This window comes from Canis lupus, chromosome 11 (assembly GCF_048164855.1).
Source record: "Canis lupus baileyi chromosome 11, mCanLup2.hap1, whole genome shotgun sequence".
Classification (NCBI taxonomy): domain Eukaryota; kingdom Metazoa; phylum Chordata; class Mammalia; order Carnivora; family Canidae; genus Canis; species Canis lupus.
Genome location: NC_132848.1, coordinates 52,541,936 through 52,567,990, shown reverse-complemented (window position 1 = coordinate 52,567,990; position 26,055 = coordinate 52,541,936). Strand labels below are relative to the sequence as shown.

The window sequence follows — 26,055 nt, the reverse complement described above, 5'->3', positions numbered from 1 at the left end:
CCCTCACTTTCCTAATTTTTGGGTTTTCATTTTGCTTTAGGTTTTTCTGTGACTGTGGTGCTGGAACACTGTCTAATCCTTGTACATTAGCTGGTGAGCCTACACATGATACAGATACACTATATGACTCTGCTCCACCTATAGAATCTAATACATTGCAGCACAACTGAATTCCTTCCCTAAAGAAAAGTCCTGCCATTCTAACATCATAACTTAAAACATTTTTTTTGGAAGAAGATTTAAAATATTTGCCCATGCTACAGGAAGAGACTGTATTAAAAATGGATACACGAGGTCAGTTGACACTATGAAGCTCAAGCTACCAAAAAGAAAGTGGCAATATATTGACTCAGGATCTCAAAGCTGGGTGTTTTAGCATTACTGTGTAAAGACTTTTGAAGGGACAGAAGTGAAGAAATAAGCTGCAATTTTGTACAGATACCAACTTCTGAAAAAAAGCTGGTGTTTTTACAACTAGCATTGAATGCAGTCCAATTTGCAGTAGTACTCTTCAATAGACAAGCAGCTTTGTTGCTGCCTTTATGGACATGGGTACCAATTGCTTTTGTAATATGGTAAAAATGTGAGCTAGCACTTCTGCGTTTCTTTTGATTTTTTTTAACATGTATTCAGATTGAGAAATATGATTTTAATGCTTTAATCTCATGTAGTTTGTTTTTAATTTCAAGCAAATCTTCTTGTACTTGAATGTGCCCTGTTTTGTTAGCACACCTAGACTTGCTGTAACTGTACTCATGTCCCAGTATGTACGTTCTTTCTATGAAAGAGAAAACACTAATCTTAAATTATATCCAGCAATGTTTCTGGTATCCTTTAAGAAAAGTTAAGACTATTATTTCCTTCCCTTCCCTGTGCAGCATTCAAAATCACCCCTAGAAAAAGTGAGTGTTTTAATGAGACTTCCTAGGAAGGGATGCACTGTAAAACAAAAGTATTCTTGTAACTCAGTTTTGTGAAAGGTAAAAACTACTATGTTTTAAAGTACACTTTAGAAAGTCTCTTCAAAACAGTCCTGTATTTGAACTCTGTTCATAGTTTTTTTTTGAACAGTTTAGACTAAACTGCTGGAAATTAAAAACAATTTCCTGCATTAAGCTGAGACAAGTATATATACAGCCCTATACAGTTTCATAGCTCCCTCCCCCCCCCCCATTTATGTGTATTGGTGACAGTGGGTATAAACAGCCTGAAAGTGTATGCATGTACCATAACATCTAGACTTAATATATTGTGGAGTATTCAATAACCATTATGTAGAAGGTAGATAAGAATTAAAAGGGTTTAATTTCCTAGAAAGAAAATGGAAAAATGGTCATTTTTAAAAAATAAAGTTTATTAGATCATAACGTTGTCTGAATTTACCACCTTTGTCAAAAGTCAACTCAAAGCTTCCAATGTAGTCTATAATTCCTTAATCAAAGTCAGCAACTTAGGGACAGCTTCAGCATCTACAGTCGACCTTTCACTAGCCAGGCAAACTTCCCTTAAAATTAAAAAAAAAAAAAAAAAAAAAAGGCTTAGTTCGTGTTTTTTACAGTGTATCAACCATCCCCCTTTATGGTTTTAATAAGGTCAGCTGCATGGCAAAATTATATCCCGAATATAATTACCGAAATAATCGTAGTGATTGAGTCATCTTCTCAAATTCTCTTGCTTTTCTATGTCCCTTTTGAATAACCTCCTCTGGAAGATTAGCAAGCCTTGCTGCATTAAAGCCATAGCTTTTAGGACAAGCTCCCTTAATGAATTTATAAAGGAAGGTAATAGTCTCCTGGCTAGGATCCTCACATTCATTTTCTACCATGCATGCCTAAAAAAGGAAAATAGTTTATTATTTTGTTCTATTCATGTGCTAGCAATGGAAGTACCTGACTTGATTGCCTCAAAAATCTAAACTTTTGATTAAGCACTTTGAATAAGCACTTTATACATACCATGTGGCCCAGGCGCACTGCAACATTTTGAGAATAATCTTCTACTAACGAATGGTAATGGGTAGAAAACAATGTACGACACTTTATGTTCTCAGCAAGTTCTTTAACAACTGCATTTGCTATTGCTGTTCCATCGAATGTTGCAGTACCTCTCCCTATTAAAATAAAATATGCATAAATTATGCATCTGCCTTATACCAGAAGACAGACTTCACAAAGGAATGAAAAAAGGGGGGGAAAGGATTAATAGTAATAACAAAAAAAAAGTAGTAACAATTTGTGCACCCAAAGAATAAGCCCTGTTTTTAGCTACATAGATGCACTTAGCAACCCTTGGTGAAGGGCACCTTTCTATTTTTAAAAGATTTTGGGTAATCTCTACACCCAACAAGAGGATCAAATGTTTACAGTCCTGCAATTGAGTCACACATTCTACTAACAGCCAGCCAGATGCCTGTGTTTCTTTTTTTTAAGAGTACTCTTCAGAAATGCCCTATTAGTTTCTCATTACACATCCTCATATTGTAACAACTACAAATAAAGTTTAGAACCTTGGTAATTAACCAAAGACCTTTATCTATGACACAAAGGTGAGTGCAAACTTTTTTTCAAGAAAGGTCTGGCCATCTTCAAGAAAAATTAAAGTTTTAAAAACAGCCTCCAAATGGAAATTGTAATGTCTTACCTAATTCATCCACAAGCACCAGAGAATGTGCGGTTGCATGCGTAAGTATGCTGGCAGTTTCACTCAATTCAACAAAAAATGTACTTTCGCCTAAAAAAGCACACAGGAGATCTTTTTTTAGCATCCTAAAACAGTACATTCATCTTTTAAAAACAGTACTTCATCTTTTAGGTTCATATCATGACCTACCCAGTACTAAAGGTTACATCTCATTAAGAGATTATGCAATTCTTGAAATAATCTTTTCAAATGCCTGAAAGTATTACACTTCGAAAAACAAGAAAAATCAAACATCCACTTGAAATGGCTCATACACAAGTTTCAAGGCAGATGTATTACAGAAATGAAGGGTCAAATAATAAATCCTTAGGTGAAAACTCACCTGACATTATTCTGTCTGAGGCACCAAGTCTAGTAAATACTCTATCAATTGGTGTGAGCCTACACACTTCAGCAGGTACATAACAACCCATCTGGGCCATTACAGCTAATAGGCCAGCCTGTGAATGAAGGAAGAAAAAGGTCTTTAGTACCAATTAGTAAAAAAAAAAAAAAAAAAACACAGAGATAGAGAGGGATACATAAGATATTCAGAAAACAAGCAATAAGCCAAGCTAATAAACATTTATCTTTCGTAAGAATGATTATATACGAGTCAGGCACTCTTAAAAAAAATTGTTCACAATCCAAAGTAGGCAAAGGGAAGCCTAGCAAAGCAAGAGGCTTATAGGGCCCAACCGGCCTTAAAACCTCAGAGCCTTGGGATCCCTGGGTGGCGCAGCGGTTTGGCGCCTGCCTTTGGCCCAGGGCGCGATCCTGGAGACCCGGGATCGAATCCCACATCGGGCTCCCGGTGCATGGAGCCTGCTTCTCCCTCTGCCTGTGTCTCTGCCCCTCTCTCTCTCTGTGTGTGTGTGTGACTATCATAAATAAATAAGTTTTAAAAAAAATTAAAAAAAAAAAAAAACCTCAGAGCCTTGAATTTTTAACCCACTGCATTAGTGATTCTCAACACTGGAGGACTACACAGTACAATCACTTAGGAGCTCTTTAAAATTACTGATGTCTAGAACCAATTCTGGACCAAATGAATCAATCTGGGATGATGGAACCCCTTCCTATACTTTTGTCAAGCTCTCCCAACTGATGATAAATGAAAATGGGGTTGAAAACCACTGCACAATATACTATACTGCCTCTTGCTAGTTAGCAAATTCGGTGAACCTAAGTAAGTAAAAGATCATACAAGAGAGCAGGGGGGTTGGCAAACATTTTTAGTGAAGGGCCCAATGTCTCGGTCACATTTTTTCCTTTCCACAACGCTTTAAAAAAATGTAAATCATGTTTAGCTCAGTGGCTGGCCAACCCCAGATATAAAAACAGATATTTACTGTCTTTTCTAAAAGCAGTTCTAAAAGCAGTTTCCAAGTTACTAGAGGTCATGAATTTTATTTTATGTGCTTTCTTACCTGAATAAGTCGGTCATGAACCTGAGGGACAAACCTGCAACATTTTCATTCATTAATACATCTACCCTCAGAGGAAATCCAATCCAGTCAAAGAGTTTGTAAAGAAATCATAAGCTAAAACCTCTTTGGCCTTTTTAACGTACACTTCCCGTAACATCAGGCAGTTATTTGATAAAGGTAAAATACATTTCTCAATTTTACAATACAAAGCATTTTTCCTTTGCTTCCTAGTATGCTAGTGACTGAATTCTATATAATTTATGTGCTATTTGGAAGGATGGCCTATATATCTAATATATTCTTAATGACTTTCTGTAACAAACTTTAAAGCTCGGTTTACCTGTCTCATGAGTGTAGACTTGCCCCCCATGTTAGGTCCAGTAACAAGCACACAATAAGCTTTGCCATTTTCCTCCTCCTCTTCCTCACAGCCTATTAGAATGTCATTGGGTATAAAGTCATCTCCAAAAAAAGTCTTCGTAATGCAGGGATGACGTGATCCTCTAAGGTCTAAGAAGGGAGGAGTGCCTTCTTCTGGCAACAAAATTACTGGACGACACATAGGGCCATCACTCCCTTGACTGTAGTTAGCCAGGCACAGTAAGACATCTGTTAAAGAGAGGGTAACGTCATTTTTGAGGTTGCTTGAGAAGCACAAGATACCCAACTAATCTAAAAAAAATCTTTCCAAAATACTTTTTCAGTGGGTGGTATGTTCTACTTGCTTTTTAGACATAGGGTTTTTTTCCCCTAACAATAGGCACTCTAGAATACATAAAATGTTTTGTTTATGCATTTATTAACAGAAAATAAGTCAGTACTAAATGTTTTCTGTGTCTTCATTAGACCACTTGTAGTGAAATGAGAAATAACTAATTTTCAGCCCAAAATCTCTCACCTCAAAGTAAGACTTAGTCCTTTAACATCTGGACCAGAGGAATGCCATGGGGAAGCTAAGAAATACAACAGGGAAATGCTATACTGACATATTTTACTTGACCTAATCCTGGACCTAGCACTTCTTAGAAGCAGAATGTTGTCACAACAGGTACACTGATAAAAAACAATCTTAAGAGGAAAATGAATTCACCAATTCTGAATGCCTGTGTTGAGGGAAGATTTAAATTACCCATCAAACCATTCAAAGCTGTACTAGTTTAAGAAAAATGTGGCAAAAACTGAAGGATGCTATTCTATCCCAGACAGTTGCATTCAGATCAAAATAGTTCTGTTATAAATTTGGGTAAACTATGGTTACTGTATTTTTAAAATATAGGGGAAAAACCCTAAACTGTGTAAAACAGCAAAGGCTCAAATAATTGGCCATAAAATTGAAAAAGGAAATTATTTAATGAAGCTGAAAAAGCTATTAAATTACAAATATATTAATCAAAGCCCTTAGAAATCAATTGCAGGAAAGAAAGTGTGATATATTAGGCTAAAAGAAAAAAGATGATTAAAATCTTGCAATACACAGATAAAGAGAATAACTGAAAATACAGAACGAAGAAGTGATGGGCCAGGAGAGTTTTAATTTCGTCTAACAAAAAGAAGCTTAAAACCAGTATCAGAAAGAACAATGGGACGCCTGGGTGGCTCAGCAGTTGGGCATCTGCCTTTGGCTCAGGGCGTGATCCTGGGGTCCTGGGATCAAGTCCCACATCGGGCTCCCTGCATGGGCCTGCTTCTCCCTCTGCCTGTGTCTCTGCCTTTCTCTCAGTGTCTCTCATGAATTTCAAATAAAAAATAAAAATAAAAAATATCAGATGCTAAAAATTCAATTGAGAAGGTAATCTGATCTAAAACAAATGACCTGGGCAGCCCTGGTGGCGCAGCAGTTTGGCGCCGCCTGCAGCCTGGGGTGTGATCCTAGAGACCCGGGATCAAGTCCCACATCAGGCTCCCTGCATGGAGCCTGCTTCTCCCTCCGCCTGTGTCTCTGCGCCTCTCTCTCTCTGTCTATGAATAAATAAAATCTAAATAAATAATAAAACAAATGACCTCATTAAAGTACTAAAAATCTGGGGTGCCTGGGTGGCTCCATATGATTGGAGCATATGACTCCTGAGATCAGCTCTAGTCCTACAATCTCAAGGTCGTAGGGTTCAAGCCCTGCCTTAAAAACAAAAACAGAAGAAAGCCCCTGCTTTAAAAAAGAAAAAACTAAAAACCCATTAGTCTTCCGTTCAATTATTCAAGACTTATGAATAAGGCCAAAAAGTGAATAGCTTAAATTGCTACAGGCAAACTAAACTAGTCATTCTGTCTAGTGAGGAGGCAAATCTATACACTCATTACCTGTGCTGAGAGATATCCTCCATGGCAAATGTCCAATGGATTTAAATCTTAATGCACAAGATACAAGACATGACTAACCAAAGCCTTAGGAACAAGCCGGTTCCAAGTCTTACCTAATACTGCGATGCACTCAACAGCAGACTGCCAGTCTTTGTAATTTTTATCAAAGTTATAAAATAGTCGCCTCATACAGTCCTTCAATGATACGTCTCTCCGTTCTTCAGCATTTATCAGATTAGCCAACTTCTTTTCAATAGTTTTGGTCCAGTATCGTTTACAGCCCTTCTTGGTAGATTTCAACTCATATTCTTCTGGCAAATTACGAGTGATGAAATTCTCTGGAATTTCCAACTGATAACGGTTCCTACCAATCCCCCAGTAGACAATGGTCCTGCAGCCAATTCGACTGCGCTGTTTCTCCAAGTATTCCAGCAGGCTCTGTTCATTTTCTCTTATGTCAGCAAGAGCTTGGTCATAATCAGAGTCAAATCCTGCTTTGGGAGTAATTAGTCCAGTCTTTCGAGCCTTTTCATGATCAAAGGCTGTATCCCATCGGTTCAATTCTACAGTCAAATCAGGAAAACGGCCCTCAGGATTTTTTGTCTGCAGAGTAATAACCTGCTTAAGGATTTTAGACTTAAAGTTGTCCACGACTTCTTCCATGATCTCTATAATTTTACATATTACTTTGAATCCTTCTAGAGCAGAAAGAAAATCAATAATCTTTTTTTTGCTGTATGTAGTCTCTTCATACATTATAGCTCTGCTATCTGGGTGGTTCTGGCTCTTCAAGGGAGACCCAACATTATGAATTTTACTCAGCAGCCTCTCGAGGTCTGGAAGCTTCTTTAAAAGGTCCGCCACATCAGAGATTTTGTCAGGCACAACCATGAGGTCTTCTATAGCATCTAGACGATCGTTGATAGCGTAAGGGCTACAGAGTGGGGCACAAAGCCACTGCTTTAGAAGCCGCTTACCAAAGGGAGTATGGCAAGTATCAATCTTCTCTAGCAGGGTCCCTTCAGTAGAACCATTTGTTCCATTCATGAAAATCTCCAAGTTGCTTAATGTCACAGCATCTAGCACCATTCGTTGATTGGCTTTAGCAAAAACAGCACCAGGTCTTGTAGCACTGACCACATCAGAATCCAAGGGAACATATTCTTCAAAATTAGCCATTGATAAGAGCTCTTGATCAATAAGGCATTTTTTGAGGTAGAAGACACAACCACCTAGAGCAGAGAGGGCCAATTCACTCTTCTCTCCTGGTGTCAGCCCAAGAGAATCAGACTCTGAGGTCATACCTTTAAGCACCTGGGGTAACATCACCCCACTGTCCTCATTTAACTTTTCCTTAAAATATTCTTCTTCAAGGAGAGTTCTCAAAGTTTTGGCTGCATCCCAAAACTGGGAGCCTGGTATGAGACCTTCCTGAAGAGAGGAGGATAACGAACCCTTCAGAATCATCTTAGTTTCTGTTGAGAGATTTCCTTTCTCAAACAAGACTTGTACTGGAGGATAGTGTGCCACTAGAGTCCTAAACCTGGAACAATGGCGATCGTCTGAAAACTGACCTATGAAAAACTTTCCCAGTGAGGTATCAACAAAACATACTCCATAGACCCGAGTGTGGCCAGAAGAATCCTCCTCTTTTTCTTTGAGGCTAAGAAGATACTTACTGTAGTTCTCAGAAGGGTCACCTTCCAATACACTGTAGGTCTGTGTACCCTTGGTAATGACTCTACAGATCTCCCTCCTCACCACTCTGTCATACTTAGATATATGTGCCATCTTCCGGCATCGTGCCTCCATCATTTCTGGGGTCTCAGTCTGTTCCACTCGTGCTACTTTATAGCCCTTCTGAACCAGAGAATCAGAGTATCGGCCAAATGCAATTTCAGGGAAACCAGAATGAGCCCAGTTGCCTTTCATGAATACCAGCCCTAGTTCATTGACTCCAGTAAGAGCATCCATGTGGTACAGCTCATAAAACTTCCCCACCTTATAAAATATAATCAGATCAAAGTTCTGAGACTTGATCTGCCACCACTTCCTCATCCCAGGAGTACAGGAATTAAGGAAATCCTCAGGCACATAGAGTGTGGATGCATCAAAATCAGGGTGATCAGGTCGCCTCCTATGTAGATCTCTTCTCTTTTCCTCCTTAAGCCATTCTAAAGTTTCATGATACCAGATAGTGGGGCGACTACTATCATCACATCCCCCACCAATGTGGGCTTGAGATTCAGAATTTTGAGGGGCAGAGTAAGCATTCAAAGCACTCTTGGTTTCCGATGAAATGCCAGTTGATCGTTTGGTGGCCGGGGGCATTTCCTTCCTTGAACTCTTCCTTTTGAGAGAGCCATTTCCAGTCACCATTTTCTTCCGCTTTGAAGCAACTTTGACCGGGCTGTCTAGGCCCTCACTGTCACTATCCCCTACTCCACTGCTTATTTCATCACTGCTTCCTTCCTCCTTAGCATCTGGCTTAAATTCCACATCAGAGCCACCAATGTCACTCTCAGAGTCTGATATGACCCTTCGTTTTTTTATTTGGCGGCTACTTCGCCTAGATCCTTGGACCTTAGGCCTTACTTCTTCTTCACTTTCAATTTCATTGTCTTCTTCACTCTTTTCTGATGAATGAGTTGCACCTACCTGGCAGGCAAAGAAAGTGTTATTTAAATACAAAACAAAATCTGAAAAATTGCAATACTGCTGTGAGTATCTCAATATGCTGCAACATCCTGTATCAAGAACCCAGCTCCAGAAATGAGAAACTATTTTCTTTCACTGAAAGATTATCAATTTCAGTAGCATCACACTACAGGATTAAGTGATTCTCTCATGACAGTTTTATCCCATACAACAGTGATGAAGCCATTAGCAAGACCATACACCCCAAATACCTACCTACACACGATGCCCTCATTAACAGCTGTGGAAGGAACTTTTAAATTTCCCTGTTACCTTTCTTCTAGGGTCACCTCTCCCAGAGGGACATATGAAGTCTGCCATTTTATAAATTCTTCAGCATAAGAAAGCAGTGCAATCTATACTGGTTTCTAGTCCTTGCTCTTCCACAAACCAGCTGTAGTTTCTTGGGCAAGACATTCACTTATCATGGATTGGATCTCCCACACAAGTTATAGGAGACTAAATGATCTCTGTATTACCATCCAGTTCTAAATCTTTCATTTATGTTATAAACCCTGGTCTCGACCTCAAAAATAAGATTAAAAACATTTTTCTTTCATTTCTCTTAAAATACCCATTAGATTAGCTTGTTTATTCCCAATCTGTAATAGAATAAAACATAAAATCAGGGCTAGTCATAAATGAATCTCTTAAGCGTATAGTTCATTAATCTGTTAAATTAGAGAAAAATGATTTAATTCACTCAAAATAGTGACCATTAACATTTGAAACTCAGGCTGTATCTCAAGGTTATTTAACCTCTATTCTTTTATCCAAAACACAAACAAAACAAAAAGAACATCAAGTAACTAATTTCCAGAGCTTGACCACACTCTCATAGAGACTTACCACCAGACCTCATAACCAGTTTTACCACCATGTCCTTACTTTCCTGAGCTCATTACTTGTTACCAAAATGGTACTACTACTTATGGGATGTCTTCTAGGTTTGAACTTGAGAACTTAAAGCAAAATGGCTGCTGAGATTCTAATCTAACTTAACCTACAGTTCTACATAAAAGTATATGAATGAGGGGATCCCTGGGTGGCTCAGCGGTTTGGCGCCTGCCTTTGGCCCAGGGCGCGATCCTGGAGTCCTGGGATCGAGTCCCACATCGGGCTCCCAGCATGGAGCCCGCTTTGCCCTCCTCCTATGTCTCTGCCTCTCTCTCAATCTCTGTGTCTATCATGAATGAATGAATGAATAAATAAATAAATAAATCTTTAAAAAATATATATATGAATGAGTATTTGGAGCACCTGGGTGGCTGAGTCAGTTAAGCATCCAGATTCTTGATTTTGGAACAGGTCATGATCTCAGGGTTGTGAGATCAAGCCCCTCATCGGGCTCCACACTTGAGTGTGGAGCCTGCTTAAGATTCTCTCTCTCCCTCTCCCCATGCTCACTCTCTCTCACAAATAAAAAGAAAATTAAAAAAGGATGTATGAGTATTAAAGTGTGTGCACATACACACACACACACACACACACACACACATACACACACACATAAATAATACATATAAATAGGGCAGCCCGGATGGCTCAGTGGTTTAGCGCCGCCTTCAGCCCAGGGCCTGATCCTGGAGACCCGGGATCGAGCCCCATGTCGGGTTCCCTGCATGGAGCCTGCTTCTCCCTCTGCCTGGGTCTCTGCACCTCTCTTTCGGTCTCTCATAAATAAATAAAACTTTAAAAAATAATAATAATACATATAAATAAAACAAGGGAATATCCCTTTAATATATCCCATCCCTCTTTTCTATCACTCTCCAACAGAATTAACAACGGACTGTTTAACAATATCCCACCTCCATCTCTTCTTCTTCCTCTGGTTCTGAGGGCTCATCACACACAGCCAATTCAAGCCTCTCAATCTTGTCTTTATTCAAGGCTTCATCTGCACGTTGCATTGCTCTGAGTATTTCAGGCTTTGAACTGTAAAAATGACCTCCCTTTTGTACTTCCTTTGATTGTGACCCTAAAAAATTAATACATAGATTTAATTTATATTTCTTATGAAGCAAATCTTATTTATAAATAAGAACAGTTAACTAAGTAATGGGCTCAATGTACAACTGTCTTAATGAAAAGAATCAAGCAGTTCTTAATGTTCCATTATTTCTGATTGATAAAGACTGATAAAGCCTACAAAGAAGGAATTACCAGGGGAAAACTACCAGTGAAGCTTTTATTAACTATTTTACCTCCTTGAAGTTGCCTTAACTGCTGGGTCACCCATGACTACTTCATCTCTCTTCTAATGACCTGGGACCCTGACCCTAAATAGATAAGGCGGCACAACTCCTCAGGTGAAGCATGAGAGGTTTTAAAAAGCGTCTGAGACCCTCTGTACAGAAAAAAAAAATTTTTTTTTACTTCAGGAAAGCAAAAACTACACTTTCAGTTAAATGAAGCTATGATACTAAGTTTATCCCCAAGGTAATTTAATAGGGTATATTACAAACAAAAACAGGTATCCTTACCCTATTGGTAAGGATACTAACATTTTTGAATGATAACCGAGTTCAGACTTGGAATGGTTTTTTTAAAGGTTGAATCAAATTGTCTTCTTTTCAGGTGAAAACTCTTACTTTATTCTTTTTTATTTAAATTACTTATTTTTTAAAAGATCTGAAAGCGTGTGCATGCTGAGTGAGGGAAGTGGCAGAGGGTGAGGAGAGAGAATCTTAAGCAGACTCCCTGCTGAGTGGGGCCTAGGCCTCCATTTCAGGAGCCCAAGATCAGGCGTGAGCCAAAACAGAGTTGAACACTCAACTGAGTGAGCCACCCAGGTGCCCCAGGAGCTATAATTTTAAATGACACACTTGTCCATTGAGCAAAAAATTAGATGAAGTTAATCACAAATCTAATGGCACAAAACAGTTTGGTTTTTTTCCCAAGAGGCCTAATGGATAAGTCTTTGTTTTCTTCTAACCAAATATAATTAGAAAGCAAACCTGAACTTGTCTAAATTTAATGCATCCAAATATTACATTATTTCCTTTTTTCCACTGTATATCAAAACAGAACATCCTGAAATGCCATTACATTAGCAACTTAGTGAGCTACCTGAAATAAAGGTACAATTTCCCATTTTTCTACAGAGTGGCACCAGCAGTACAAACTGCAACAATCAAGTCCATTGGAGGGTGGCTCCTAACTTCAAGTGCCTCTTTGCAGCTGCACTCACTGCCCACCTATCTAATGACATCATCATTCCCCCAAAACCCAATGCAAACTACTTGACAATTCTAAGACAAGCGCCCCCCTCCCCAAAGAATTAAAAACCTACTTTTCTCATCCATGCCATTACAACAATTTGGGAACGGAAAGGGCAAAAGGCATTATGCAATAGGGGTGGCCTTTACAAAATAATGACAACAAAATGTAAACTCTGGGTATTTTAAAAGTCATGTTGCCAAACCTTTGTTTATAATCTCAAAATTAGGGGTGCCTGGGTGATTCAGTCAGTTAAGCATCCCATTCTTGATTTCAGCTCAGGCCATGACCTCAGGGTCCTGAGATTAAGCCCTGGGCTTAAGATTAATCCCCCTTCCCTGCCCACACTTGTGTGTGTGCACGTGAGTAAACAGTATGTGAGTTATTGTGTTGGCCAAGATTATGCAGCAAATTAATATGGAAGATAGAACCAAATTTCCATATTCTGTTTACATCCTACAGGTAAGATTTTCATGTAGACTGAACTTTCTTCAGTGTGCCCTCCTGGCCCTGCACTATGGATAAGCACTATGACCAAAAAGCAGGATTCCCATAGAGTTCTGGGAAACGGACCCTTCTTGTGATTCCAAAACAATGAATTCAGTTAACATCCTAGCCTAGAGATTCTAAGGATAATGGATAAGGACTTACTCATGCTCAAGTGCATGTAGTGTGCATGCACTGTGTAATTCAACTGATAGGTTCCCCTGGCCCAAGTGAAGCTGCACAGGCAGGACTCCTGGTTATCTAGGACATGAGAAAGCTGGGCCTGGGAAAAGGAAGTCATGGTGCCCAGAAGTCTGATGTGAAACTCAACTCAGATGTGCTCATAGGGAGGATTTAAGGCCAGGTAAGGGATCCCTGGGTGGCGCAGCGGTTTGGCGCCTGCCTTTGGCCCAGGGCGCGATCCTGGAGACCCGGGATCGAATCCCACATCAGGCTCCCGGTGCATGGAGCCTGCTCTCCCTCTGCCTATGTCTCTGCGCCTCTCTCTCTCTCTCTCTGTGACTATCATAAATAAATAAAAATTTAAAAAAATAAATAAATAAATAAAAATAAAAAAAAAAAGGCCAGGTAAGCATACATCTCCATCTGCCCTAGACAATGTCACTGATCTATATGCTACATATCCTCACTGCACTGACTTTCTCTTGGATCTCTGAAGATGGGGCACCATTAATTTACCCTTTTCATGCCTGAATTGGTATTGTGGCCCAAATGATATCTAATCATGAAAATATTTTTCCTTTAAGGGAATGATATTGCCGTAAGTCAACTGAAAAGACAGAAATAAAAACTCCACTCCGCTGTGTCTTTTTCCCATGCTGGAAGCATTCACCCTGCCACTCCTAAGTCATTGGAGTAAAATACACTTAATTTCACTGTATGGGAGATGCAGACACTTGTGCTCTTGTGTTGCATGCTTGCTCTCTTACATGCTCTCTCTCTCTCACACACACACTGCAGAGTGGAATCTCTTACCTGTGTATGGCTTTAATAGCCTTCTGCTAACCCAGCCCCTTGTTGGGCTGTCATCAAAAAACTGTACATGAATTCGGACAGACTTCCCTTTCTCACGGATGAATGTTCCATCAAAAGGGTGGTTGTAAACCAGGCAAGGCCACCAGGGATAACCCTCCATCTTGGCCCAAACCAAATCACCTGGTGAGAAGTCACAAGAACTGTTGCCAAAAAAGAAATACATAACTTGGTTAACATTTGGTTAAGCTGCATTAAAGGCAATTACCTACAAATAAGCAATTCCAAAGAAGGCATCGTTAACACTCCTTTGAAGTTTTCCGGCATTAATACTCAAACACAGAAATTCTAGAATAAATGATTTTTTTAAAAAAAAATCAGATATCCAAAAAAATAAATAATAAAAAAGATCAGATGTTAAAGTCACTTTTAAAAACATAAGCAAATATCACAATGCTTACTTAACATATTAAGACAAATACAAATGTAATGAATTCTGGTACTAAGATGAAAAACTATTTCTCAGAATCATTCCAAGTTATAACCTATGGCCAAATTCTGGTACAATACTGCTAACAAGAAAAAGGCACAGACGTACATGCTCTCCAAATTACAATGTATCACACCTATATACCACAATAGGGCAGGAACAGGACCTGACCCACGCTATTAATAAAATACCAAGTATACTACGTAATCTGCTAATGATAATAAATATTTAGAGTCTGCTTGGGATCTTTTCCAGTTAACACTTCAAAAGCTACATAGTACACTACTAACCCCCACCTCTAAAAATCTAGTTTTATGGAAAAAGTAAACAGAGAAGTGGCTAATGTGCCCCTCACATAATTAACATATATGCCTGTAGAATCAAAAACAAAGATTCAATCTTCAGGAAAATTAAGTTGGCCCTGAAGGTTTCCTGAGAAAGGGAAAGAAGAGAGTAAGGGGAGCAGAAGAAGATATACACCTGAAACTATAGAACACTGTATGTTAACTAACCAAAACTAAAATTAAAACATAACAGGGACACCTGGATGGAGCAGTCAGTTAAGCACCTGGCTCTTGATTTGGGTCATGATATCAGAGTCGGGAGATCAAGCCCCCAGGTCAGGCTCTGTATCAGGTGTAGAGCCTGCCTGAGATTCTCTCTCCCTCTGCCCCTTTCCCCACTTACATGCTCATGCTCTCTCCTGCTCTCTCTCTTAAAAGAAAAAAATTAGGGATGCCTGAGTGGCTCAGTGGTTGAGCCTCTGGCTTCCACTCAGGGCATGATCCTGGGGTCCTGGGATTGAGTCCCGCATTGGGCTGGCTCCCCACAGGGAGCCTGCTTCTCCCTCTGCCTGTGTCTCTGCCTCTCTCTGTGTGTGTCTCTCATGAATAAATAAATAAAATCTTTAAAAAAATTTAAAACTTGGGATCCCTGGGTGGCGCAGCGGTTTGGCGCCTGCCTTTGGCCCAGGGTGCGATCCGAGAGACCCTGGATCGAATCCCACGTCGGGCTCCCGGTGCATGGAGCCTGCTTCTCCCTCTGCCTGTGTCTCTGCCTCTATCTCTCTCTCTGTGTGACTATCATAAATAAATAAAAATAAAAAAAAAATTTTAAACTTAATAAAAAAAAAAGTAAAGACTACATACAGCAGAGTCTCTCAGTGATGGAGAGGCCACAATAACTAATAAATTCTACAAGTACTATATACGAAGATTTTCTAAACTGGCTTAAAGGTTTTCATTGAATAAATGCTAAAGTAAAGTAAGTACATTATAAACAAAAACATTTTAGAACAGCTTCCATTAATACACTGGGGCAACTTTCTTCAGACCCAATCATGAAATTAAAGTATTCCTTTCTTCAAAAATGTGAATATGGAAACCCCTAGGCTGGGCAGCCCCTGTGGCTCAGCAGTTTAGTGCTGCCTTCAGCCCAGGGCCTGATCCTGGAGACCTAGGATCAAGTCCCACATCAGGCTCCCTGCATGGAGCCTGCTTCTCCCTCTGCCTGTGTCTCTCATGAATAAATAAATAAAATCTTAAAAAGAAAACAACAACAACAAAAAGGAAACCCCTAGGCTAGACAATTAGAAGAGAAAAACAACAGCATGACTTCAGCTGGGGCTTTTCTCAAGGGCCTTTACGGTATGTGCACTCTTACAGAATCTACAGCGACCTACACATGAACAAATCTATAAATATTGCCAGCAACCTCACCACATATTGGTCTTCAAATAGGAATCTCTGTACAATTCTAATTTCTACCCTTCTTCCTAATATGTCCAGTAAGAAGAGACAAAGACCCTTATAGCTGTGCAGAATGGTGTTTACAAGCCTCCCTACTGTCAAGCAGTCTTACCATGAACTCTTGGCCAGGTAGCCACTTAACCACATAAAGCCTATCACAAGTATCAGAAAACCACAAGCTTTCTTTGTACCTTAGTACCAGAGACTACCCTAAAGCTGTACTCTTATTTCTGCTGCTAAAGGAGGGAAATACCTTGTCTACCTAAAGACACTATCAATTCTGAGTCTGAACCCTGACCATATTTCTTAGAAGACTGGCCAGAATAAGTACGTTATTATTTCAGTCCTCTCCCTCAGGAAGCAGATTTCTAGCTGTATAGTCTTGAGACATCAGGCCTCAAATTGCATTATCCAAGTAGATTTTTCTGAAAGGGGGACCAGTAGGGATACCTATCAAGCCTGGCTGCCCCCCCCTTTATAATATTTTATTTATGTGAGAGAGCAAGAGCATGCACATGCAGGGCAGAGGGAAAGGGAGAGAACAGCAGACCCCAGGGACCATGACTTGAGCCACCCAGGTGCCCCTTGGCTGCCCTTCTTAAAGGCAACTAAATCCCTTAAAAGATACTCAGGTAAGATTTTTGTGTGTACGTAGCAAAGCCTAAACTCCATCACTGGCTAGTTTGGGGCAGTCCTGCCCTACGTATTAAATATATGTGGATGATCCCTGAGCCTTAGCAGTATGAGAAAAGGTTTAAAAAATGTTCTTCGTTTGTAAAATTAAAGAGAACTATTTTTCTTGCCTCTGTGAATGGATAAGTTATGGAGGGTAAGAACTAAGTGCTGAACTGTTTCATTACATATTTTATGACAATTAAAAATTATCAAGAATGGAGTTAGTGCATGAGTGACAAGAATGTACATCTTGGTGGTACATTTGAAGTTCAAAAGAGTGGAATGCCTCAAAACCAGTGAAATCCTATTTTGCCTGGTATAAGGCAACAGAGCACTTGCAGGAATGAATCTCAGTTGTCTTAAGGGCTCCAAGAGAAACTGCATGATTAGATCAAAATTCTTGAGCAAAAAAAATGAGATGGCATGTCCGCCTCTTAAAAGTTCCTTTCTATCTGTAATCAAGAGTAACCTCAAGTTTCTGAGACCCAAAAGACATGGGGAAATTTTTTTTACTTTACACCTAAACTTACTATGTAATAAAATATTTTAAGTTCATTCCAGTTTTATCCCAAAGGAAATAACTTAAACTAAGACATTGTTACCTTCAAACTCTCATTTGTACAAATGTAGTGCAAACTGTAAAACAAACCATACAGTGGTGTTCAAAGGCCTCAAAATGATTAGATCCTTTTCCAAGTAACCAATTTAAAAATTTAAAGGTCTTTAAATTTATTTTGCAATGCAAATGTACATAACTCACTACAGAAAAAAAATGTGTAAAAGCTAATTACAATGGTTAACAGTTTTGAAGTAAATCCCAATCTATACAATTAAAATGAACTATTCCAACAATCTGTTTTTCAACATCACCACACAATCTTAAAGAATCTTACACATCACCTAACTTTCCTGATGTTAGCAACTGACAGTACATTATAAAATGCAAACACTAAAAAAAAATTACTACTATGCACTATTTCCTCTAATGCTAAAAGTGACACTTTAAGGGCAGCCCGGGTGGCTCAGCCTTTAGCACCGCCTTCAGCCCAGGGCGTGATCCTGGGGCTGCCTGCATGGAGCAGGCTTCTCCCTCTGCCTGTGTGTCTCTGCCTCCCTCCCTCCCTCCCTCTCTCTCTCTCTGTCTCTCATGAATAAATAAATAAAATCTTTAAATAAATAAATAAAGTAAATCTCTAAAAATAAATAAATAAAAGGGACACTTTAAAAACCCTGGTCCAAAAAATAAAAAAAAATAAAAAAAATAAAAAAAATAAAAACCCTGGTCCAGCAAACAGTGGCTTCCAACCAAAGAGAATTCATCAGGTAATAAAATATACGGTGTAAGGGCCCCTGGCTCAGTTGGTTAAGCTTCTGACTCTTGATTTCAGCTCAGGTCATGATCTCAGGGTCATGAGATGGAGCCCTGAGTCAGGGTCTATGCTGGATGTGGAGCCTACTTAAGATTCCCTCTCTCCCCCTTGCCCCTTCCTCACCCTGCTCTTGCAGGCTCTCTCTGAAAATTAATAATAAAATAAAATAGACTATATAGTAAAACTCAGTATTTTAAACATTTCATTACAATTTTTCTTCACTGGGATGCCTGGGTGGCTCAGCGGTTGAGCGTCTGCCTTTGGCTCAGGGTGTGATTCCAGAATTGAGTCCCACATTGGGCTCCCTGCATAGAGTCTGCTTCTTCCTCTGCCTCTCTCTGTCTCTCATGAATAAATAAATACAATCGTTAAAAATAAATGTTTTTCCTCACTTAATGTTAACAAAGTTTTTAAAGCTATTGATTTTGTGGGTAAATGTTAATTCTTTATAGGTAATTTTAAAATTTTAATTTCTTGTAGCTGTATGGTTTCCAAAGAATGCATTTTAAAATAAAGGAACATATATTTTTTTAAAGATTTATTTTTATTTATTTATGATAAACATAGACGGGGGGGGGGGGGGGGGGGGGACAGAGACAGGCTCCATGCCAGGAGCCCTACACGGGACTCGATGCCAGGACTCCAGGATCGCGCCCTGGGCCAAAGGCAGGCGGGAAACCGCTGAGCCACCCAGGGATCCCCAGGAACATATTTTAATCAATGCAAAGACTCAGGTTTCCTATCAACACTACATACTGTATTTTAAAATATGGAGGTGTAGCCTGGGTGGTGCAGTTGGTTAAACATCTGACACTTGATTTTGGCTCATGTCATAATCCTACAACCCCTAAGATGTGGGATCAAGGCCAGAGTTGGGCTCTGCATTTAGCATGGAATGTGCTTGAGATTCTCTCTCCCTTCCCCTCTCCCTGCTCATGCTCGCTCTCAAATAAATAAATAAATAAATAAATATTTTTTTTAAAAGATCTTATCTATTTATTCACGAGAGACAGGGAGAGAGGCAGAGACACAGGTAGAGGGAGAAGCAGGCTCCATGCAAGGAGTCCGACATGGCACTCGATCGACATGACACTCGATCAGGGGACTCAGGATCACGCCCTGGGCTGAAGGCAGTGCTAAACGCTGAACCACCCAGGCTTCCCTAAATAAATCTTAAAAAAAAAAAAAAAAAAAGTATGGAAATATAATGCAAGCTAGAATCAAGCTAGAATGTGCTATAATTTGAATACCTGCTAATCTGTCATACATTAGTCCTTAAAAGAGCCTAATAATCTTAGAAAATCACATCCACTTATTCCACTGGCTCTACTTGAAAACTTGCCCTACAGTCATATATTAACTTTACTGTATTCTATTATTTGGCTATACTTTCTGACAATCTTAACATCTTTCCCTCTTCGTATAACTGTATTAACAAGGATCATTAGCCCTATGCAAATCCAATAAAATCTTTAAAAAATAATAATTAATTAAATCACATTATTTGGGGCACCTGGGTGGCTCAGTGGTTGAGCATCTCTGCCTTTGGCTCAGGTCGTGATCCCAGGGTCCTGGGATTGAGTCCTTTATCAGGCTCTCCCTCTTTCTTTTCTTTTTTTTTTTTTTTTAAAGATTTATTTATTCATTCATGAGAGACACAGAGAGAGGCAGAGATACAGGCAGAGGGAGAAGCAGGCTCCATGGAGGGAGCCTGATGTGAGACTTGATCCTGGGACCCCAGGATCAGGTCCTGGGCTGAAGGCAGGTGCCAAACCACTGAGCCACCCAGGGATCCCTCTCCCTCTTTGTCTCTCATGAATTAAAAAAAAAAAATAAAAAAATCTTTCAAAAAAATAAAATAAAATCACATTGCTTTCTCCTTAGTCTATAATCTTGGTGTCAATGACTGGTTGTGCCCCAAACTCATAATCAACTTTTTTAGTTATCTACTTAAAAAAAAAAAAAAAAAGTAGATACAAAAGTACTGCTAGAATTTGCTTCCAAAAGCAATTAAAAATAAACTGTTTGTCTAATAAAAATTTGTACATGTAAACACTGAGTCATAACATGAAAACTCTCAAACCAACCTCAGAAAATCAGCTATCAGCTTTTGCACTTAACTCTCAAGGTGGACCATCAGAGTACACTTTCCCTGCCCTCAAATAACTAATCAGAGCAATTAATTCAGAGGCCCCTACAATACCTACCTACCAGTACACCTCTGTCCATACACCTTTTCCTTCTTCAGCTTGGGCTAACTATGGCCCATCACTTATGCACTAGGGTCTACGGTATAAACTGGCATCTAGTACTATATTCTAAATAGCATTAGAAAGAAACCTGAAAAAAAAAAAAAAAAAAGAAAGAAACCTGAAAGAAGTTAAAGGAAACCAGGTTCTTTTTTTTTTTTTTTTAATTTTTTTTTTTTTTAAATGTATTTATGATAGTCACAGAGAGAGAGAGAGAGAGAGAGGCAGAGACACAGGAAGAGGGAGAAGCAGGCTCCATGCACCGGGAGCCCGACGTGGGATTCGATCCCGGGTCTCCAGGATCGCGCCCTGGGCCACAGGCAGGCGCCAAACCGCTGCGCCACCCAGGGATCCCTAATATCTTTTTTTTTTTTTTTTAATTATATCATTTAAAACAAATTAAGGCACTGGGTGGCTCAGTGGTTAAGCATGTGCCTTTGGCTCAGGGCATGAAGGTCCTGGGATCGAGTCCCACATCAGGCTCCTTGCAGGGAGCCTACTTTTCCTTCTGCCTATGTCTCTTATTAATAAATAAATAAAATCTTAAAAAAAATAAATAAAACAAGGTAGGTCTGTGAAACTGAGTCCACAGGATACTTTTTAAAGAGCTTATTTTTTTTTTTTTTTTAATTCTTTCCTCTTGGGACACCTGGGTGGCTCGGCGGTTGAGTGTCTGCCTTTAGCCCAGTGCGTGATCCTGGAATTTGGGAGAGTCCTGTATCAGGCTCCCTGCAGGGAACCTGCTTCCTCAGCCTATGTCTCTGCCTCTCTCTCTCTCACTTGTCTCTCATGAATAAATAAATTTTTAAAATCTTAAAAAAAAATTCTTTCCTATTACAACAATAACATTATGTGTGCTATTAGTTGGGAAAATATATTGCTATAAATGTTTAACTGTATGAAAGTTCTCAGGAAAGCACCTACATACAACTAGTGCAGATAGTTACCTTTTTTTTTTTAAGATAGTTGCCTTTAAATAAAGGTGCTGAAAAAAGATTTGCCAGATCTGACATTCCTTGTCTGTGAATGGGAATAGGGCATACACTTCAAACAAAGAGAGACAATTAGCACTGAAGTGAGATTGTAAAAAATAAACTAGCTAAGATTTGTATTAATAATATTTTAAAAAGCCAGATTTAAGTGGTCAAAACCTTAAAGTTCTCTCCATTATAATCTTAATAAACTACAGAAAAAATAATGGATGAGAAACAGGCCTAGAGTACATGTATGTCCTGCTACCCTTCTTTCTCTTTTTTAAAGATTTATTTTTAGAGAGAGCTCATGCATGTATGCTTGCAAGGGAGGAGGAAGGGATAGACTCCTCAAGGGACTCCAGGCTGAGCTGGACCCCGATGCAGGGCTCCATCCCAGGACCCAGAAATCATGACCGGATACAAAAATCAAGAGCCAGCAGCTTAACCACCTGAACCACCCAGGTACCCCCTCCCGCTACCTCTTCTTATAACCATTTACTTCAAAATGATGCCATCTTGCCTCCCTCCTTGCTCTTACGTCCAGTTATCGACATCAACACCTGCCTGCTCCAGCACTTTGCTCTCAACTTTTCTAAATCCTACCCCCCACTGCCACTATCCACATGCTCTCTCTATTATCAATAGATCTCCCCACCAAATATATTTCAGCCAGGGTGAGATTTTTTAAGATTGTTTTGTTTTTTTAAAGATTTTATTTGAGAGAAAGAAAGAGAGCTTGAGCAGGTGAGGAGGAGATTCCCCACTGAGCAGGGAGCCCCATGCAGGGCTCAATCTCAGGACTCCAGGATCCTGACCTGAGCCAAAGGCAGACGTTTAAGTGACTGAGCCACCCAGGCACCCCAATTTTAAAGTAATCTCTATATCCAATGTGGGGTTTGAACTCATGACCCCACCGATCAAGTCACAAGCCAGGCACCTCCAGAGTGAGCTTTCTAAAACCTCAATCTCCCCTATGGATTTCTTAAAACCAACAGAAGGGGATCCCTGGGTGGCTCAGTGGTTTAGCGCCACCTTCAGCCCAGGGCATGATCCTGGAGATCCGGGATCGAGTCCCACGTTGGGCTCCCCGCATGGAGCCTGCTTCTCCGCCTGTGTCTCTGCCTCTGCCTCTCTCTCTTTCTCAAGAATGAATAAATAAATAAAATCTTTAAAAATAAAGTATCATTACAAAAAAAAATAAAAAATAAAACCAATAGAAGCATAAGCCATAAAGAAAAAGATTGACAGGGATCCCTGTCAATCGGGCTCCCGGTGCATGGAGCCTGCTTCTCCCTCTGCCTGTGTCTCTGCGCCTCTCTCTCTCTCTGTGACTATCATAAATAAATAAAAATTAAAAAAAAAAAAGATTGACAAACTTGACATTACATTTAGTAACTTCTGTTCAAAAGATGTCATACGCTGAACAAAAGGATGACCCAGAGTGGAAAAAGACTTTGCATCACACACCACTGCAAAGAACTAGGGAAAAAAACTGAAACAGGCAACGTGAGACATTTAAGCACAGAGGAAATGTATATGACCAACATTAAAAGATGCTTGTTTTTAAAGCTTTTGACTGACCCTCAGAAAAAGTCCAAATGTCGTTGTGGCCCATCAGCCTGTTCATAACTAGATCTTACATACCTCTTCAAGTCTCCCATCTGTTCTCTTCCTTCTATCCACAATCTGCAGGACCTTATTTCTGAACCAGCTTCCTAACACCCCCTTACTCCCACCGTAGCCTAACTAACTCCTATCTGTGTCCTGGGTTTCCTTTTGAAGAGCCAAAAGCCTATCCTGACACATATATTCCCTTGACCAAAGCGCACAGAGTTCGTGCACTCTGCTCCTGCTCTAAAAAAGTGCCTTTTTGCTTGCCCTATACAAGGCTGTATCCAGGATCCATAATACCTAATTCTGTGCCTGGAAGAGTAGGTACATGGACATTTGTTGAATGAAGGCCTTTTAGCATGGATCCAGGAATAATCAATTCATGTTTAAGTAAACCTAACTATACATCATGCATGTCTCATGATGAAAACTTTATGAAAAACAGTCTGTTACAGAGGATGCAAATGTAGGGGAGGAAAAATGTTTTTTCCTCTATACTTCTGGGTTCTTGGCTGAGACCCCCTCAGTAATAAAGATTAATGAGAGAAAACTGAACCAAAGTTTAACACGTATACCCCCTATGTATATATGGGAGATCCTAAGGAAAACGGAGTAACTCCCAGAGAGAGCCCAAGTCACCACCTTAAATACCATCTGCTGCTAAGACAAAAAGAAAGATGGGGCGGGGCGGTGGTGGTGGTGTGGACAGGCTAAGAAGAGCAAACAAGGAATATGGTTGTTATGCAGATTTAAATCAGAACCGTCTCCATTAGTGAGCCTTTCTCCAGATTTAGTCATCCTTCCTTCTCTTCTGGTTCAGAGCAGGAGACATCCTTACAAATGGAGGTTTCCTTTATAAACTATTTCCCTTAACAGAGAGTAAGGTAGTATTTTCAGAACTTCTGTTGTGTCTACTGCTATAAAAAAAAAAAAAAAAAAAAAAAAAAAAGCTCAAAATAATCGGCCAGAGGCATATCCTACCACTCTTCACACAGCCACAGTTCAACTCACTGCCTCCGAGGGTCGCTTAAAGGAGACTCAATACCGTGAGGACGCTTAGCGAATCCGCAGGACACCTAACACTCGAGTGGCTCAGAACCACTAACCGACTGTCCAGCCTCGGAGGGAGTCCTTCACTTTTTCAGACCCTCTCCCCCTCCATCCTCTCCGGCGTCTACCATTACACTCTGTGCCTCATGCAAAACCTGCGATGCGGCAAAACGCGAGCTTCTCAAAATGTCGCCCGCGGCCCCGACAAAGGCCGGCCGAGCGGCGGGCAGCCCCGAACAGGCAGGCGGGGCGCGGAGCCCTCCCGGCCCCCGGCCCCCGGCCCCCGGTCCGGGCCGCACCCCGGCCTTCACACTCCCTCTCTCGATTCCAAAATACTGCGGTGCCGCATCCTCCCACGGAATCGTCGTCGGAGGGCCGCTGCATCCTGAAAGGTCACCTTTTCCAACTTCACACGACACTTAAACGTGTATCAAGATGAACACAGCCTCGAAATCCTTCATTTGTTTGGGTGCCTGCGGGCCTACCTAGGGGACCACCCGGCCGAGCCCAGCACTTTCGGCTCCCCCCCCGCCCCGCCCCTGCAACCTCACTCGGGCCAATCAGGTCCTCGGCCTGCGGCCTGACACACCCCCGGGCGCCCAGCTCGCCGCCCCCACCCCCCGGCAGGCCGCCCGCCGCCCCGCAGGCTCCAGGCGCCCGAGGCTCAAAGCCAAACAATCAAGTGTGTTCGCCGGCCGTCGCTCGGCCGGCCCTCCATTCACGGTCCCAGCTCGGAGCGAGCACGGCTCGCCGCCCCCCCGCCCCCCGCAGGCATCCCTCTTTCCCGCCACCCCTCCCCCGCCGCAGGCAGGCACCACCCCGCCCCCGCGCCCCCGCCCCCCCCGCCCGTGCGCACCCCGCGCGGCGCGTGCGGAGCTCCTTTCTCTTCCCGCCCCGCCCCCACCGCTCCCGTCGCCCCCCCTCCCCACGACCCCGAGCGCCGCGCACCCCCCTCGGGCCCAGCCTCCCGCCCGGGGGAGCCCGTCTCCTCCCCCGCCTCCCTCCTCCCACCCTGTTTACCACCTACGCCCCCTAACGCCGAGGGTGCAAACTCAGCCCCTGCAGGTTCCCGGCCAGGCGCGCACGGCCACCTCCTCCGGGCCGCGCAGCCCTCCCTTCCCCAGGCTCCCCGCGTCCCGCGTCCCGCCGCTGCGCCCCACCCCCTACCTGGCGGGGGCCGCAGGCGCGGCAGCCCTCCGCAGCCCTCCGTTGATGTTCCTCGCCTCCGGCGGCGACGCGCGGCCAGCCAGCGGCCCAGGCCCAGGTGCGGCCTCGCTCCAGGCCGCATCCCCGCCGGGAGAAGGGGAGGCCCCGGCGGCAGCGGCGCCGCCGCCTTCACCGGAGGCCCTGGCCGAGGCCTTGTTGGCATTACTCAGCGCCGGAGACTTGGGGAAGAAGCTGTAGAGCGTGCTCTGTCGCGACATAGCGACGGCCGGCGAGGCCCAACCGCTGTGTCTGGCCGAGCGACTACAGGCACGGAGGAACCCGCGCGGCGCCTGCTGGCGGGAAATCTGGGGGGAGGCGCGCTGCGCCGGAGGAACACGGGCCCCGACGGCCAATCGGAGGGCGCCGGGGCGTGCGCGCGCGGCGTGGGGGGCGGGGCGCGCCCGGGCCCCGCCCCCAGGGGGCGTCGGGCGACGTGGGGAGGGGCGGGGCCGCCAGGCCGCGGGGGCGGGGGCGGGGGCGGGGGCCGGGGCCCGGCGCGCTCGCAGCGCGGGGCAGCGAGGGGCTGCGCGGGGCTGCGCGGGCTGGAGCCGGGGCTGGAGCCGGGGCTGCAGCGGCGGGGCGGGAAGGGAGGCGGGCAGCGGTGCCGACATCACGCAGTGATGCACCTGGGTGGCCCGGGTGCAGGGCGCGAGCGCAAGGAGAAGAGGCCCTTGCGGGGAAGCGTCTTCCCGCGCCTGCACGACAAGTCCTGTGGTTCGACCACTTCCGCCAGAGACCCAGGGGGGAAAAAAGATCAGACTTTACAGTTCAGCAGTGGATCAAGTCCCCTGTTCATCTTGTATTCTCAGAGCGTTACTCTAAAGTAGGTGCTTGACACACTTGCTAAACGGATGCTTAAGTGGCAGGCACTTTCCCT

At 42.3% G+C, this 26,055-nt stretch overlaps 2 protein-coding genes across 5 annotated transcripts in view; one reads left to right on the top strand and one right to left on the bottom strand.

Annotated features, from left to right (window-relative positions):
* FBXO11 (F-box protein 11) overlaps positions 1–1,367 on the top strand; it is an 88,136-nt gene extending 86,769 nt beyond the window's left edge. For all 3 annotated transcript variants that reach the window (XM_072768278.1, XM_072768279.1, XM_072768280.1), the window contains one exon: positions 41–1,367. In XM_072768278.1, coding sequence (XP_072624379.1) covers positions 41–170 — 130 coding nt within the window. In that variant the 3' untranslated portion in view covers positions 171–1,367. The remainder of the gene's footprint in view (positions 1–40) is intronic.
* On the bottom strand, positions 1,334–25,483 carry MSH6 (mutS homolog 6). Of its 2 annotated transcripts, none has more exons than XM_072768274.1 (10): positions 25,140–25,483; positions 13,809–14,008; positions 10,916–11,085; positions 6,521–9,065; positions 4,450–4,718; positions 3,023–3,140; positions 2,641–2,730; positions 1,956–2,110; positions 1,632–1,831; positions 1,334–1,504 (listed from the first exon to the last, which is right to left on the bottom strand). In XM_072768274.1, the coding sequence occupies exons 1-10, from the start codon at positions 25,394–25,396 to the stop codon at positions 1,423–1,425; spliced, it is 4,086 nt and encodes a 1,361-aa protein (XP_072624375.1). In that variant the 5' UTR covers positions 25,397–25,483; the 3' UTR covers positions 1,334–1,422. The 2 variants fall into 2 exon arrangements, with proteins under 2 accessions (XP_072624375.1, XP_072624376.1); XM_072768275.1 differs by having other exon boundaries at positions 25,166–25,475.
* Positions 25,484–26,055: the final 572 nt, after the last annotated feature.